At 44.9% G+C, this 17,989-nt stretch overlaps 1 protein-coding gene across 3 annotated transcripts in view; it reads right to left on the bottom strand.

Moving 5' to 3' along the window:
* The window catches only part of MYL4 (myosin light chain 4), a 40,232-nt gene that overhangs the window by 10,645 nt on the left and 11,598 nt on the right, over positions 1–17,989 (bottom strand). Inside the window, exons 1-2 of one of the 3 annotated variants that reach the window (XM_023192322.1) lie at positions 13,969–13,983; positions 4,402–4,564 (exon numbers count right to left, since the gene is read on the bottom strand). In XM_023192322.1, the coding sequence (XP_023048090.1) occupies positions 4,402–4,530 (129 nt within the window). In that variant the 5' untranslated portion in view covers positions 4,531–4,564; positions 13,969–13,983. Of the gene's footprint in view, positions 1–4,401; positions 4,565–4,797; positions 4,887–13,968; positions 13,984–17,989 lie in introns of those variants that run through there. The other 2 variants (XM_023192320.1, XM_023192321.1) reach the window with 2 other exon arrangements.

Genomic DNA, 17,989 nt, shown 5'->3' with positions numbered 1-17,989 from the left:
TGGGCGACAGAGCGAGACTCCGTCTCAAAAAAAAAAAAAGAAAAGAAAAAGAAAATATTCAGAAAACAATAAATAATCACATGACAATAAAATATAATACAAAAAATATATAACATAACAACTATCACATAGTATTTACATTGTACTAAGTATTATAAGTAACCTAGAGAAGATTTAAATTATACAGAAGGCTGTGTGTAGATTATCTGCAAACTTTATATAGGAGGTTTGAGCATCCTCAGATTTTGGTATCCATGGGGGTCCTGGAACCAATCCCCTACAGACAACGAGGGACAACTGTAATGTAGACTCTGAAGTTCTCTCAATACCACTTATTAAGTGATGGCTCCAGGTAAGAGAGAAAGAGAAAGAAAAATTCCCTGGATAATTGTAGAACCTACACGGACTCCCTATTGCAATGCCTTTGGGTCAAAGGTAAATTCTTCATCCTAGCCACCCACAAACTGCCCTCCCTGTTGCCCCTTCAATCTCTTCCTAGTCCATAGTCCTCTGACAAGCTGCACTTCTGCCCTCTTTGGGCACCACCACTCCCCACCCTTGGACTCCTCTTTCTATTTGATTCTGATTTTAAATCCACTCCCTTCGATGAAGGCTTCCCACACCCTATCCCACTCCAGCCCCTCCTTCCGCACATGTCCCTAGTTAAGTACAATTTATAAGAGGCCATTGGTTTGTACTGAGCTCCTATACTAGGCTCAACAGACCAAACCAAAATAGATTCACTCATACTGAAGTTCCATGTCACCAAGCTGAAACTAAGTTGTTCATCTGATTCTCCAAGAAATCAGGAAAGTGGGCCGGTCGCGGTGGCTCAAGCCTGTAATCCCAGCACTTTGGGAGGCCGAGACAGGCGGATCACGAGGTCAGGAAATCGAGACCATCCTGGCTAACCCGGTGAAACCCCGTCTCTACTAAAAAAATAAAATACAAAAACCTAGCCGGGCGAGGTGGCGGGCGCCTGTAGTCCCAGCTACTCGGGAGGCTGAGGCAGGAGAATGGCGTGGACCCGGGAGGCGGAGCTTGCAGTGAGCTGAGGTCCGGCCACTGCACTCCAGCCCGGGCGACAGAGCGAGACTCCGTCTCAAAAAAAAAAAAAAAAAAAGAAAGAAATCAGGAAAGTGAGAGATAATAGCCAGATCCCCAAACAGGACAGTTTCAGCCAGCATGATAAGAAAGTGCCATCTGTTTTAACGTTTACAAGAAAAGTAACTTTGCAATGACCAATTTGCATTTTGCTCTTTGTTTCTGCTTGCCTCCGCCCTTCTCTGTCTATAATACCACCTCCTCTCCTCCGCTGGTTGTTGCCAGATTCTAGACTCAAACATAAAAGCCAATTCAGATCTTAAAACTAAATGTGCTGTAATTTTGCCTTCTGACACACTCTTAGGCACTCTGGGACAGCAAGAGTAATTAGCACGGGCCCTCCATGCTTCCTAATTGTTTCCAGTCATGCCTTTATGTGCACTCTGTCTCCTTGAAGCCACTGTTCCCTCAGGCAAGGATTCTTGTTATTGTTCACTGAAATGCTCAGTACATAGTAGGCATTGAAAAAATATTTGTTGCAGGAAGTAATACATTTTGGACTTCCCCCTCATAATGCATAATAATTTAAAGCTGAGTGCAGGAGAGTGAATGACAATGGCCAAGCATAAGTCATCGTTTTATTTTATTTTTTTTATTCTTATTTTTTGAGATGGAGTTTTGCACTTGTCACCCAGGCTGGAGTGCAATGGTGCAACCTTGGCTCACTGCCACCTCCGTCTCCCAGGTTCAAGCAATTCTCTTACCTCAGTAGCTGGGATTACAGGCGCCCGCCACAATGCCCAACTAATTTTTTGTATATTTAGTAGAGACAGGGTTTCACCATGTTAACCAGGCTGGCCTCAAACTCCTGACCTCAGGTGATCCACCCACCTCCACCTGCCAAAGTGCTGAGATTACAGGCATGACCCACCGCACCCAGCCCAAGTCATCATTTTGATTTAAGATCTTGTATGTTACCTCATGGTCCTTACGCACCCCACCCCACCCCATCCCCTCCCCTCTCCACTGGTGGTGGTTCCAATCCTGGAGCCTCCTCTTCAAGTGCCATCATCCCTAGTCCTAATTCTGCTGCTGTTTGTGCTGTGCCCATCCCATCTCCTCATCTCCAAGAACTGACCTCCATTCATGAGGACCCAGAGGTGGCAGCCATGAGCTGGGGATGGGTTGGGGCAGTGGGTAGTTAACTGGGTTGGAAAGAAAACTAGCTGTGGCCAGGAATAGACTTTGCCAAAAGTAGGGGGTGGTCAGAAAGTTAAAGGAACCCCCTAGATGGGGTGAAGGATGCTCTGCATTCACTCTGAGGAAAAGGCACAGTTTCTCTTACTTTGCAATGCTTTAAGTACCAGGAATAAACATGTAAGAGCAATTAATGTAAAAACATAAAATCTCAATAGATGTGGTCATAACTACACACATTGGGCTTAAGTTTGCTTCTGTTCTATCTTCGAATCTTTTTAATAATTTATTTATTTATTTATTTGTAGAGACAAGGATCTTGCCATGTTGCCCGGGCTGGACTCAAATGCGTGGCCTCAAATGACCCTCCTGCCTCGGCCTCCCAAAGGGCTGGGATTATAAACATGAGTCACCTCACCTGGCTTCTGCTCTATCTTGGAGGAAAGAACCTTCTAATCAAAGGAACTGGGTAAGTATAACACAATAATAGGGAAAATGGCTCTCATAAAGATACCTATTTTTTTTTCTACTTCAAAGCAACTTCAACAACCCCCAACAACCTCTAACAACGCCCATGAAGATGCAGACATGGCAAAGAGGATTGCAACTAGGTGTGCAATTTCTCACGGGTGAGAAATTGAGAGAGGAGAGTGAATGAAAGAAGTGACAGGCCAAGGGAAGGACACCAGTTTGATGCCAGTAGGCAGCTGTTGCCCAGACACCAGGGACCAGGCCTGGCAACCCACTCAAAGGCACAGTGCTTTATGGGAACAAATCAGAAATAAAGGCGAGGAGGCATCTTGAAGGGGGAAATAGCTTTTCCTGCCAGGCTCAGCTTGTAGAGGGAGTGATGTATGACCTAAAAAACCTGCAGGTGTTTTCAGGGTCCTACAGTAGCCTCAGTTTCCTCAGAGTGAGCCATAACCAAGTTCAGAAATGGGGCAATTGCCTCCATCTCTTGGCTAAGCAGTTCCACCTTAACTCCTGCCCCTTGCAGGGACTGGGTCTTTGGCATAATAATTGTAGGGTTATCCCGGCTGTGGGTATGAGAGGAATTCTCAGAGGGCAGGGAGGTCATACAACTAGAGCTCTGGGTTTTAATTTCCTTGCCTGCTTGTCACAGAACCTGGTCCTGTGCTCTTATTTTGACCTGATACCTCACCACCCCCAGCCCTGTCCTGAGGCTGAGATCCCTGGGGGCTCAGCACTCCCAACCTGTTATTAATAGCTCTTCATACCAGTAGCCACTTGACCTCTTCCATTCTGGTGCCAAGGCTCAAAACTGCTCCTCTCCAGAGGTCTCTGGCCCCCTCTCTCTTCAGCCCACCCCTCTCCCACCAGTTCCATTCCTTCAGCAGCTGGGCCAGAGAGCTGGGAGGTCTAACATGACTGAGTCAGCAGGCAGGGCCCACACCAGCTCCAGGGAAAGGAATGTTTTGTGTGAGGAGAGCAGGGTGGGGAAAAGGAACCAGGCCCAGCTTCCTGATCCGGTTGGAGAGAGGGTCTCAGCCCCGGGTGGGCCAGTCCTCTGCATGCTACAGATAGGAACCCAGGCTAAGACCACAGAAGGAAAGGCCTGTCTGGGTAAGGAAAGAGAAAGACAGGAATCCAAGCTCCTCTTACCTTAACCACAACCTCCTTCCCACCCTGCCCTCACCTGCCATAAGACTGTTTTTGAGTGAAGCCTTTCCCAAACTGCCGTGCACAGGGAGGATATTCCCTGACTGTTTATATCACTTACTCCAAGTTGCACTGGCAGCTCCCCTGTGTCCGTTCTCCATAAAGATATCCCACTACCTCCTAGGAAAAGGCTAGTCTCTTTTACTTTGCTATGGTGGTCCTCATAATGCCTTATAAAAGGGTGGATGAATGGTTGGTTGTATCTCTCTCCATTCCCAACTAGCTGCACAAATCTAGGGTAGCAGGACAGGGCTCCCTCAAAGCAGCACCTCATTCTTGATGGAAAAGGTTTATGACCCTATCTCCCCCTCATCAATCAACCCCAACACCCGCTCCACTGCCCCATGGGACTGCCGTCTGGGTCATGGACACCTAGTCCTCACCCCAGTCCGCCCCACATAAAGTAGATCTCTAAGCTCCAGAGCAAAAGGACTCTGAATGTCATCCCCACCTCTATCCCAATGGCTGAGCCTCACTTACCTTTACACTCTTGGGGTCAAAGGCAGGTTCCTTGGGAGCCTCAGGAGCTGGGGCAGGGGCTGGTGCAGGGGCTGGAGCTGGAGCTGGCTTGGCCGCCTCCTTCTTAGGCTCAGGCTTCTTGGGAGCCATGTTGTCTTGTTGGGATCTTTGGCAGAGGAGTGATCTAAGAAGAAACCAAGAGACGTGGCGTCTGGGAGATGAGATAGGAGCCTGGGCCGCCTCCCTTCCCTTTTATCCTGGGCAGGAGCCCCCACAGAGGGGCTGGGTGAGAGCAAGAGCAACTGCTGCTGACTATAAAAGGAAGAAACGCCAGCAGGGTACAGCTGACAACTGTGTATTGTCACCAGGTTTGGGGCCACCAGCCCCCTCCCCTTCACGCCACACCTCTCTCTTCACCTCTAGGACAGGCTGATCCCTTCCTGCCAATTGGTGGAAACCCAGGAGGACCAGGGAAACAGACCGTCTCAAACATGCCAGAGCAGCCAGAGAGATGAGCTGACTTGAGCAGTTGATAACCCTCACACAAAGCTCAGGGGAGGGTGAGGCTTTTTTTAGCCCCTCCTGAGCAGAGGCAGCCCACTGCACATTCCTTCTAAGCCAAGATCCTTTAAGCTGAGAGCCACTCTGGGCCTCAGCTCTGCCCAGAGGCCCAACTCTCCAGGCGTGGAGCTCCGAAGTAACAGCTGGTCCAGCCAACCCACACTGCCCCACACCCTCCCAACTCACAGAGTGAAAGCCTCCATTTTCCAGAGCAGGCATCCCAGAAACTCCACAGACCTCAGATCCCTAGATGTACCCCCTTACACACAACCTCAATCATTCATTCAACAAGTAGTGAGCACTTAACCCACGCCTAGGCACCTAGGAGAGAAGCAGAGAGATGTGGTAGAAAGTCAAGGAGATTGAGAGTCAGAAAACTTGGGGTCTAGTTTTCACTCTACCCCTAACTCATTCTGTGCTGTGTGTGTGTGTGTGTAGTGCTTACTACTATCAGTACTAGGAACTGTTAAGTGCTATTCATATAAAATGTCATTAAATCTTCACCACAGTCCTATAAGGCAGACACTATTTTGTTTGTTCGTTTTAACAGAAACAAGGTATCGCTCTGTTGCTCAGGTTGGAGTGCAGTGGCACAGTCACATTTCACTGCAGCCTCCTCTTTCCTGGCTCAAGCGATTTTCCCACCTCAGCCTTCCGAGTAGCTGGTACTATAGGTGCGCACCACCTATAGTACACCTGGCTAATTTTGGGGGAGTTTTTTTGTGTTTTGTTTTTTTGTTTTAGTTAGAGATGAGGTCTTGCTAAATTGCCCAAGTTAGTCTTGAATTCCTGAGCTCAAGGGATCCACCAGTCTCGGCCTTCCAAAGTGCCGGGATTACGGGCATGAGCCGCCAAGCCAGTCCAGGGAGATACTATTACTATTTTAATTTTACACCTGGGGAGATTGAGACTAAAACTGGTTGAGTAACTTGGCCAAGGTCACTCAAATAATTAGCTATAAGCTGGGATTAGACTCTAGATATGTCTGATTCTAAAGTCTATGTTTGAATAATGTATACGATAATCCAGTTATGGGGGAGAGGCATACAAGTTTGTGCATTCACTGGAAAGGTCAGGATGGATACACACTGAACCGTTAACAGAGACACCTCTGGGGACCTAAGGGGTAAGGGTGGGAGGATAACAGCAATTTGCAGTTCTTTACTTTTTTCACTTCCTGTATTAATGGAAATTTTTATAATGAGCATTTACTGTTTATGTAAAAAAAACTTAGAAAGTCAACAAAATAATTCAGAAAAATAACAACAAAAAAGCGTATGTATCCACTACACAAAACTGCTTTGCCCTGAACCTTTAGACTCTACCGTTCAGGGGAAAAGAGGAATAAAGGTGAGAGAAGCAAAAAATCACTTTGCCTTTCTAGGCCCAGTTTCCTCACCTATAAAGCAAGATTGCTAGACCACAGAACGCCGGGTTGCTGTTAGCTCCTAAGCCTGCAATTCTGGGTGCCCTGGAACCCATATCTGCCCATTCCCCAGCTCTCTAACCACAGGTTCCATGCCCCAGATCATTGCTTTCAGAGCCAGAAGGACCTTAGAGATCATCTGGCCCCATCCTGTTTTACAGGCAAGGGATCTAAGGTCCAAGAAAACATTTAAGTTGCCTCAAGACATTCAGCTACTTACAGGCAGAACTAGTCCAACTAATTCTATTTCCTGGGGTGCAGGGCTCTCTGTAGCACACTGCTCTTCACACTGCTCCTCCTGTAGCCTGTACACGCTTACTGGTGGTGACAGAGAAGCCCTCAAAGGAAACAGGCAGGAAAAAGGGCCAGGACTTGCTCAGGGGGATACCAGAATGAGACCAGGGCCCAGACTCTAGCCCAGCCCTGGTCCTGAGCTGGGAAGGCGGCTCCTTTGCTCTGTTTACCTCACCTCCTCCCCTCATCTTCTGCCTTACCGCTCTTCCTTGTCGGCTACCAAACTTGATCCGTTGTACCCTCGATCGCACTTTCTATAATCCCTGTCAGTCCTCTCCCTGACCTACCCCATTCCCCACGTGGGTTGGGAGTTCAGGTCGTTGGTGATGGGGAAGGAGAAAAAGTGGAAACCCAGGCCCTCCTCCTTCTCCACCTCCACCTGCATCCCTTCCTGGACAGCATCCTGCGGAGTCTATGCAAAAATATACAAACTGGGATTTCTGTAAAAAGCTGCAGGATAGAAGCTGGGAGACCCAGGCACTAGTCCTGACTTTGCCAGCCACTTCCCCTCTCTGGGCCTCAGCTTGCTTATTTTAAAAGGAAAAATAATCAGGAGGCTTTCAAACCATGTTCAACAGAATCCTGAGACTAGCAATCTTGCTATCTTGCTTTATACATGACATGCTTCTGGCTGCAAGGGACATAGAAAGGCCAGGCCTCGGAGCTCCTTCCACCACCATCACTTCAGTCACCACCACTCCTGTATTTTACATACTAGAACTCCCAGTGTATAAAACAGTATCATTTTCTAATGGTTACATGGCTTAACTTTTTCTTAAATAATCTCTGAATGGCACATACCCCCTTCCAGTTAAAACACTCATGCATACACAACAAGTTGTTATTATGTTATTGTTGTAGTTATTCTACAAAGATGTATGATCCTCAGAAGAAAAAGCTGGAAGGTTGTTCTTTTCTTTTCTTCCTTTCCTTTCTTCCCCCACCTTTCTTTTCTAAATTCTAAGAAGCAAAATGTTAAGTCTGCATGGGAACAGAGCTATGACGTTAGAAAGCTGGGAAAGCCGAATGGGGTTCCGGAGGCATCCAAAATCACGCAAAGACTGTGGACTCTGGAGGTACGCAGTGATGGGTCTGAAGCCTGGTTTTGCCACTTTCTAATCTAGGCCTGAGTGGCCTCAGGACCTTTGAGGGTAAACATTTCCTTTTCAAATTGTCATGAGATTTGTATGAAATAATGTGAGTAGGGCACTGCAAACAACCTCTGCCACATAGGAAACATTCAAAGAGATTCATTTCACTTTCCTTTGCCCAGCAGGTTGAAACTAGAGCTGCATTCAGGCTTCCAAGATTTGGAACTTCCAGAGAGAGGTCCACATGAGAAAGGGACAAGGTAAGATGACAGTGGCTGAAGGGATTTTAAGGTGTGGGATTAGGAATGATGAAGAGGTGGAAAGGAATGGAAGCGGGGGAAGGGCGGCCGCTGGGAACTCACGGTGTGAAATATTTGTGGCTCAGAAAGCATGTGGCAGGTCTCTAGGGCCAGGCGGCCTGTCTGACAGAGAACACTCAGAGAAGGCATGCCCAACCACCTGAAACCTTAGGCACAGATGCCCCAGCAGGGGAGAAGACGCTCCTCAAATCAGTTTCGGATTCGTTTTCAGCAGCCCCAGTGAAAAAAGTGCCTGGCACTTCAGAAACAACTGGAGGAGAACTGTGGTTTCAGGCAAAGAGCCATGCATGAAGAAGCAACATGTCAACCCCTGGCCTTGTTTTTACTAAAATTCATGACGCCACGCTTCATTAGAGCCCAGTAACTGGAGTCCGAGTTTCCATCTTCTTATGGTCTTCATTCTGTTTCATGGCCAGTGACTTTCACCTTCAAATCTTACCAATCGAGAGAGTATCCTTCCCAGGGCCTATGACACAGACTTGCCCTACAATATGTGTTGACCCATCAGAGTCAAGGAAAGAAGATGTAGTAGTGTGAAGAGGCAAGTATGGCAGTGGGTACTGGCAGCCAAATAACTTTCTCTGGGAAGCATCTGGTGGTTTCTGAGCCAGCGTTGCTGAGGCTCACCCAAATGCTCCCATGAGGGACTTCCAATTCAGCAGATTGAAAACACAAGACAGAATTTAACACCAACAGGTTTACATCAGATGTCAAATTCAGACATAAATGCACAAAGGAGAAATGACATCAGCCCTCATTTGGGCTGAGCTCACAAACACTCACTCCTCCTCCTCCCTTCATCTCTAACCACAAAGAGCCTGCCTGTGTCCTGCTCAGAGAGAGATCCATCAGTCTCCTGCCTGGGAAATGCTGCTGACAGCTAGCCTGGCTGTTAATGCCTTGTTCCTGTCACCCTCTCTCTCTCTCCTCTGACCAATGTCTCATAAGTCTGGACATCACAGGGCAATGCCCTGGCCAACACTATGTCAATCGTCCCCATAGAGAGTACTGGGTAATTTGGGTTTTACTGCAAGGCAGAGGTTAAGAAGGCTGACTCATGAATCAGACTGCCTGGTTTAGAGTCCTGGCTTAATTAGTTAACTTCCTTTTTTTTTTTTTTTTGAGACAGGGTCTCACTTTGTCATCCAGGCTGGAGTGCAGTAGTGAAACATAGTTCATTGCAGCCTCCATTTCCCTGGTTCAAGTGATTCTCCCGCCTTAGTCTCCCAAGTAGCTGCGACTGCAGGTGTGCACTACCACACCTGGCTATTTTTTAACTTCCTTATGCTTCAGTTTTCTCATCTGTAAAATGTGACTGTTATAACGACAAGGTAGTTGTGAGGATTAAATGAGTTAATACAGATGGCACACGGAGAACAGTATCTAGCACAAAGCAGCTACTCAAGATCTTTAAGCTTGGATCCTGATTGAACTGCTGTGATTATGGCTCCCTATCCCAAGATCACCCGCACAAGAGTTACAAAGAGAAAATACCAAGAAATGAAGAAAACCTCGAGAAACCCCTTGGGTGAAGGAGAGGGCCTTGTTTCAAATTGGTCTGTGTGTGTGGTAGAAGGGTGGCTTTGATTAGAGGCAGGATGTGACCAGGCACAGCTGTGGAATGATTAAAAAAAGAAAAAGAGCTCTCAGGGTTCTGATCTCTCGTTTCCTCCATCACTGTCTTATAACAAACAGTGCTACTCCCTCACTTGCCATGTGGCCCAGGTGTTGGTAAGAGTAACAGCAAAGTACTGGAGATGCACTGTGCTTGTGATCAAAACAAGTAAGGGGGCAACCCAACTTTAGACAGATGTTCCCTTCCTTAGCCCTCTAAATGTCCAGAGCAGGTGAACTACAATCTAAGAAGCATTTCGGCCACAGACGTGGTGGCTCACACCTGTACTCCTAAGGCTCCTTTTCCCAGGCAGGAGGGCAAAGGCGAAGCCCTGACATGAAGAGTTATTTTATGAGGCTGGGCCTGATGGACTTGGGAGTTTGGGGGCCAAGGGTTCTCAGTTTTAGGGCTCATTCACCCCAGCCTTCAACCTCTAAGCTCAATGGCACTAGTATGCATTGTTGGACAGAACAACCTATACGGCCAAGGACAAAATAACAAGACACCTGAATAGCACAACTAATCTGAAAGGATACAACTTACTTGATTACACAGTGTAACTTAAGTGGAAATATGACAACAGATGGACCAAGATTTTAAAAGTAGCCCAAAAATCATGCTAAAAGAGATAAAGGAAAATATTACCAATATGACACCTGGACAAGAAAATGTAAAGAACAAACAGAATGGCCGGGCGCGGTGGCTCAAGCCTGTAATCCCAGCACTTTGGGAGGCCAAGACGGGTGGATCATGAGGTCAGGAGATCGAGACCATCCTGGTCTACACGCTGAAACCCCATCTCTACTAAAAAATACAAAAAACTAGCCAGGCGAGATGGCGGGCGCCTGTAGTCCCGGCTACTCGGGAGGCTGAGGCAGGAGAATGGCGTAAACCCGGGAGGCGGAGCTTGCAGTGAGCCAAGATCGCACCGCTGCACTCCCGCCCGGGCGACAGAGCGAGACTCCATCTCAAAATAAATAAATAAATAAATAAATAAATAAATAAATAAATAAAAATAAAAAAAGAACAAACAGAATATCAACTATAAAAAGTATAATAGATGAAATAAGAAAATTTTAAAAAACAAGCAGGCCAGGCGTGGTGGCTCACGCCTGTAATCCTAGCACTTTGGGAGGCCGAGGCGGGCGGATCACGAAGTCAGGAGATCAAGACCATCCTGGCTAACATGGTGAAACCCTGTTTCTACTAAAAATACAAAAAATGAGTTAGGTGTGTTGGCAGGAGCCTGTAGTACCAGCTACTCGGGAGGCTGAGGCTGGAGAATGGCGTGAATCTGAAAGGCGGTGCTTGTTGTGAGCTGAGATAGTGCCACTGCAGTCCAGCCTGGGGACAGAGCGAGACTCTGTCTCAAAAAAAAAAAAAAAAAAAAAAGGCAGATATCTTATGTATGAAAAAGTAATCACCAAAATAGAGCACACAATAGATTTGAAAAGTGGCAGAATAGATATAGCTGGGAAACCAATTAGGGAATTGAAAAACAAAAGAGAGAATATCTCCCAGAAAAAAAAAAGAGGGCAAAGAAATAGAAAACATAAAAGAAAAGCTAAGAGATTTGGAGGAGAGTACGTTTATATTTAATTGACAATTTTAAAAAAGAGATATGAAGGATAGAAGTCGAAATGTTTTAGCCCGGTATTCCCAGCACTTTGGGAGGCTGAGGCAGGTGGATTACTTGAGGTCAAGAGTTCAAGACCAGCCTGGCCAACATGGTGAAACCCCATCTCTACTAAAAATACAAAAATTAGCTGGGCATGGTGGTGCATGCCTGTAATTCCAGATACTCAGGAAGCTGAGACAAGAGAATTGCTTGAACTAGGGAGGCAGCGGTTGCAGTGAACCGAGATTGCACCACTGCAGTAGAGCCTGGGCAATGGAATGAGACTCTGTCTATAAGTAAATAAATAAATGCGTTTAAGCTTCAAGGAAAGAAAACATCGCTGACTTATCTAGACAGGTGCAAGAATTTATGCTCAAATTGAAACCTTTCACAATACAAATCAATACACATTATTTCAACCTAAGTATGCAGAAGATTCTAATTGTAATAAACAGAATTATGTAAATTGGCTACATAAACAAAAAAAGTTTAAAGAATGCTTTGTTGATATTAATAGATTTAGAGTTGCTTTGTGTTGATATTAATAAATTTAGAGTTGCTTTTTCAATTTATACAATACCTCTTTGAATTTCAAGTTAATAATACTGCGTTGACACAAGAGTTAGTGAATTCACTTAACTTGGACAGATGTAGTTTTAAAACTGATATGTTTTTGCTTCAAAGTCAAGTAAATTCTGCTAAAATAAATACGACTAATATGACTAATATGAAGTAGTTTTGTCAGTTTGCATGTAAACATTAAAGAAAAATACTTTTTTGATATTTGATTATTAGAAAACTTTTAAGTATGCTTGGAACAACTTAGGTATATGAATCTACTTTTTCAACTGTGCATTTTATGAAATCTAAATACAGATTAAGTATTTATAATGAAAATTTACCATCCAAACTGAAATATTCTATAACAGTAAAATACATACTGGATTTCAAAGTACAAAAAAAGAAAGTGGGCCGGGCATGGTGGTTCATGTCTGTAATCCCAACACTTTGGGAGGCCAAAGCAGGTGGATCACTTGAGGTCAGGAGTTCGAGACCAGCCTGGCCAATGTGGTGAAACCCTGTCTCTATTAAAAATACAAAAATTAGTGGGTGTGGTGACGTGTGCCTGTACTCCCAGCTACTCAGGAGGCTGAGGCAGGAGATTCATTGAACGCCTGAGGTGGAGATTGCAGTGAGCCAAGATCGAGCCACTGCACTCTAGCCTGAGCAACAGAATGAGACTCATCTCAAAAAAGAAGAAAAAGAAGAATGTAACATATCTCATATTGATTACATGTTGAAATGACAACATTTTGGGTGTATTGAGCTAAATATTATTTAAAATTTTAATAATACACACATACTAGAAGCATTACCCATTATCCGAGAACACACATAAACAAAAAAATACACATTAAAAATATTCAGTAATTGCCTAGAGTGGGTGTGGTTTGGATGGATGGGGCAATGAGATAAAAGAAAATAAGAAATCTGGCCAGGCGCGGTGGTTCACGCCTGTAATCCCGGCACTTTGGGAGGCCGAGGGAGGTGGATCACCTCATGTCACGAGTTCGAGACCAGCCTCACCACATAGAGAAACCTCGTCTCTACTAAAAATACAAAATTAGCCAGGTGTGGTGGCGCATGCCTGTAATCTCAGCTACTTGGGAGACTGAGGCAAGAGAATCACTTGAACCTGGGAGGCAGATGTCTCAGTGAGCAGAGAGTGTGCCATTGCACTGCAGCCTGGGCAACAAGAGCGAAACTCTGTCTCAAAAAATAAAAATAAAATAAAATAAATAAGTAATTAAAGTAATTAAACAAGAAAGGTCTTGCATGGACTACTGAAGAAAGAAGGCCATAAATCAGGAAAATTATTAACCCAATTCTCTGTATATAAAAATCCTTCCCACCAAGAAGGGAGAAAATAAAAGCAATGAATAACCTGAAGGCTCAATAACTCATAAGGCCCAGAACACCAAAAATGAAAGCAGAAAAGGAGGGGAAAGGTGTCTAATATCAAAGTTCAAGGACCACAGTAAAACTAGCTATCACAACACTGTATTTGTTACTTATTTATTTTTTGAGATGGAGTCTCACTCTGTCACCCAGGCTGGAGTGCAATGGCTCGATCTCGGCTCACTGTGACCTCCACCTCCCTAGTTCAAGCGATTCTTCTGCCTCAGCCTCCTGAGCAGCTGGGATTACAGGTGCCCACCACCATGCCCAGCTAATTTTTGTATTTTTAGTAGAGACAGAGTTTCACCATGTTGGCCAGGCTGGTCTCAAACTCCTGACCTCAAGTGATTTGCCTACCTTGTCCTCCCAGGGATTACAGGCATGAGCCACAGCACCTGGCCAACACTTTAAATCATCCTCTCAAACTTCATTTCCTTGACTGCTTTAGTGTAGGTGGAGAATGCTATATGTTCGGCCTCATTGCTCAATTGTTTAAATGGTTGAAGCTCATTTCTGTACTGCAGTCAAGGCAGTGCTGTCTAGTGATGTATGTGTGAACTGAATTCTGTGAGAAGGACACTGGGAGGGGGCCTGCCTAAGGTGGGTTAGAGTCTACCTAGGGATCTAGAGCAGAGGGCAGGATAGCTGGTGTTTGGCAGAGATTTATAGTTGCAAAGCAGCAGAGAGCAAGTTGGAATCCTCACCAGTCATCCAAACTGCATCATCCCAGATATGCTAACAGCTACAAGGAACTTCAGAGGTTCAGAGAGAAGGAGGTGACTTGCCCAATGTCATACTGAGTTATGACCGACCTGAGACTAGAATGCAGCTGCTAAGACAACTGTGGCAGCTGGCAGAACTGATGCAGGGGTTCTCTCAGGGAGAAGCCTAGCCCCCAAGGGGGCAAGGAAGCAAGGAGACATCAACGAAAGAGATGGCCCTGGAACCCACAGCATGAGTAGCTCTCAGTAAGCAAAAAGAGCCCAAATCCTTTCTCAGCAATTGGGGATATATTTTTAATGCTAAAGTTTATTCTCTTTTTTCAGTTTCCCTTTCCATCGACTTCCTCTTTTACTTCTTGAATTCTGACTTCCTCTCTAGCACACCACCAGTGACTTCCCTGTGACTAGATCTAGTGTGCTTGTTCTGGGCCTTCTCTGCTATGCTTGTAACACCAAAGTTCTGCCACCAACTCTCCTCTCCCTCATTCAGATTACTCTCATTCATTCATTCAACTAACACTTATTGAGGCCAGGCATGGTGGCCCACACCTATAATTCCAGCACTTTGGGAGGCCAAGGCAGGTGGATTGCTTGAGCCCAGGAGTTCGAGACTAGCCTGGGTAACATGACGAAATCCTGTCTCTACAAAAAACACAAAAATTAGCCAGGTATGGTGGCACATGCCTGTAATCCCAGCTATACCAGAGGCTGAGGTGGGAGGATCCCTTGAACCTAGGAAGTGGAGGTTGCAGTGAACCGAGATGGCGCCACTGCTTTACAGCATGGGTGACAGAGACCCTGTCTCAAAAAAAAAAAAAAAAAAGAGTTCACTACAACTAACATGTATTGAGCACCTACAGTATGCAGGTCCCCTTTTTTTTTTTTTTTTTTTTTTGAGACAGGGTCTCCCAAGAAGCTGGGATTACAGGTACACATTTGTTAATGTAATGCCTTGTAAAATATTTGTGAAACTATTTATCATTATATTAAAAGTACATATTTGTATGTCTGCATCCTCTACACCAGACAGTGAGCTCCCTGGGGCCAGGGATGGTCTCTTATTCATCTTAGTAAAAGTACCTGCAGGCTGGGCACAGTGGCTCCTGCCTATAATCCCAGTACTTTGAGAGGCCAAGGTGGGAGGATCATACAACTGAAAGAAAGAAGGTGCACAACTAAAAGATGCTTTTAGTTCTGCCTGAAAACTCTCTCTCCAGTCCCAAATTCTTTCCTTGTTTGTTTGTTTTTGTGGGTTTGTTTTGTTTGTTTGTTTTGAGACAAAATCTTGCTTTATCTCTCCAGTTGGAATACAGTGGTAAAAATTTTTTGTGTGTGAGACAGAATCTCGCTCTGTTGCCCAGGCTAGAGTGCAGTGGCACAATCTCGGCTCACTGCAAGCTCCGTCTCCCGGGTTCACGCCATTCTCCTGCCTCAGCCTCCTAAGTAGCTGGGATTACAAGTGCCCGCCAGCACGCCCGACTAACTTTTGTATTATTTTTTTTTTTTTTAGTAGAGACAGGGTTTCACCTTGTTAGCCAGGATGGTCTCGATCTCCTAACCTCATGATCCACCCACCTCGGCCTCCTAAAGTGCTGGGATTACAGACGTGAACCACCGCGCCCGGCCATAGAGTGGTATAATTTTAACTCACTGCAACTTCGAACTCCTAGGCTCAAGAGATCCTCCCAGCTCAGCCTCCCAAGTAGCTAGGACTAGAGGCATACACAACCATGCCCAGCTAATGTTTTTTATTTTTTTGTAGAAATGAGGGTCTCGCTTTGTTGCCCAGGTTGTTCTCGAACTCCTGGCCTCAAGTGATCCTCCTGACTTGAACTTCCAAAGTGCTGGGATCATAGGCATGAGCTACTGCGCCTGGCCAAGCTTCACATTTTCAATTAACCTTTGCATATTTCTCATTTGAGGCTCTCCAAACTCAGTCTGGTTTAAACCTAGATCAGTCTCTATCTCCCAAATCACGTATCTGTAACAAAAACAAAGTCTATTCAAGACAACTACGGTGTATACTTAATACTAAAATACAATCAATCTGTGTTTAATCCATTGCTCTGCAATTTACCCAGAGAAAAAAACGAGACTGCTTAGAGCCTAGTTAGAAAAGAGAGAAGCAAATAATCTATTATTTGGTGGGCATCCACTCCAGATGCTATAGATATTTTTTATCTAGTAGTCAGGTATATACGTCACTTCTGAGAAAAAAAAAGAGACAATAGCCACTAAGATCATTAAATTTACTCTTTTTGTTCTAAGTCTGTACTCAGTAAGCAGTCTTCTGATTAGAAACTGAATGCCTTCAGCACAAGGAATTGGATAAGAGTATTTCTCATTTTAAATTAGTAACTCAAAACTGTTTAAATTTTCTATCTTTTTTCAGATTCAACCATCTAGGATCCTAGAATAGTGAATATTGAGAGTTGCCCAGACTCCCTGGCAGCCTCTCTGCTGCATTCCCAGCCCCTAGTCTTTCTCTCCTCCGATGCACATAATCCTCAGCTGTTAGCATAATCTTTTTCAAATTCTGGTCTCATGAGGTCACTCTCCAGCTCAATCATCATCAACAGCTCCTTCGGTCTATTTTATCAAAATTAAAGTCATCAGCCAGGAACCCAAAGGTTTTTATCAGCTGTCCGCAACACCACCATTTCAACCAAGCTTATAAGGCCTCCAGTCCAGACAAGCTAATTTGCTTACAGTCTCCTGCCTTTATTACAGATGCTCGCCACCATCAGTTGACAATATCAAGTCAAAAATGCATTTAATACACCTAACCTACCGAGCATCATAGTTTAGCAAAGCCTACCTTAAACGTGCTTAGAATACTCACCTTAGCCTACAGTTGGGCAAAGCCATCTAACACAAATCCTATTTTATAATAAAGTGCTGAATATCTCATGTATTGAATACTGTACTGAAAATGAGACACAGAATGGTTGTATAGGTATTTGAAGTACAGTTTCTACTGAATGCATATTGCTTCTACACCATCGTAAAGTCAAAAAATCGTAACTTGCGGGCTGTCTGTAGTTTATTTCCCTGTGCTTTTGAGTCAGCCCTAGTCCCCCTAGTCATAGGCCATTTAGCACATCTCAGAGCTCATCTCATTCAAGATGCATTTTCTGAATAGTCTCAATACTTCAGATACTGCCTTGACTTTAAATCCCTTAAGGATTTGGCCAGGCACTGTGGTTCACGCCTGTAATCCCAGCACTTTGGGAGGCCGAGGCGGGCAGATCACAAGGTCAGGAGATCGAGACCATCTTGGCTAACACAGTGAAACCCCGTCTCTACTAAAAATACAAAAATTAGCCGGGCGTGGTGGCGGGCACCTGTAGTCCCAGCTACTTGGGAGGCTGAGGCAGGAGAATGGCGTGGACCCAGGAGGCGGAGCTTGCAGTGAGCCGAGATCATGCCACTGCACTCCAGCCTGGGCGACTGTGCGAGACTCCATCTCAGAAAAAAAAAAAAAAAAAAATCCCTTAAGGATTTATGTGCAAGACCAGCATATTCTCTGGGCTCAGAAAGGGGGAGTCAAAAAAAAAAGGCATCACGTTCAGATCAGTGAGATGAAATGAAGTGACCAAGTCATTCAATCATCAGATATTTCAAAAACATTTATATATTTACAATATTTTAGCAAAACAACAAGTTCAAAATACAGTATTTTAGCAAAACAACAAGAGCAAAAAATATTTATATATTTTATAATATTTGTGCAGGGCACTGAACTAGGTGATGGGGACACAATGTTCAAGCCAAGGTCCCTGCCTTCAATGCAGTTTATATTAAACAAATATGATTAAAATTACCATACATACTATGAAAGAAAAGAACAAAAATGTCATGAGAGAGAATAACAGGGTAGAGCTAAGAATTTAAATTAGATAGGTCCAGGAATATTCTGAGGATGTGATACTGAAGCTGAGGCAAAAATACAAGCTGTGAGGCCCCTTAGGCCTAGGCCTGTGGCCATCACTTCTTGTTGGGC

Source organism: Piliocolobus tephrosceles, chromosome 16 (assembly GCF_002776525.5).
Source record: "Piliocolobus tephrosceles isolate RC106 chromosome 16, ASM277652v3, whole genome shotgun sequence".
Lineage (NCBI taxonomy): Eukaryota > Metazoa > Chordata > Mammalia > Primates > Cercopithecidae > Piliocolobus > Piliocolobus tephrosceles.
This window is presented reverse-complemented; position numbering and strand designations above follow the sequence as displayed.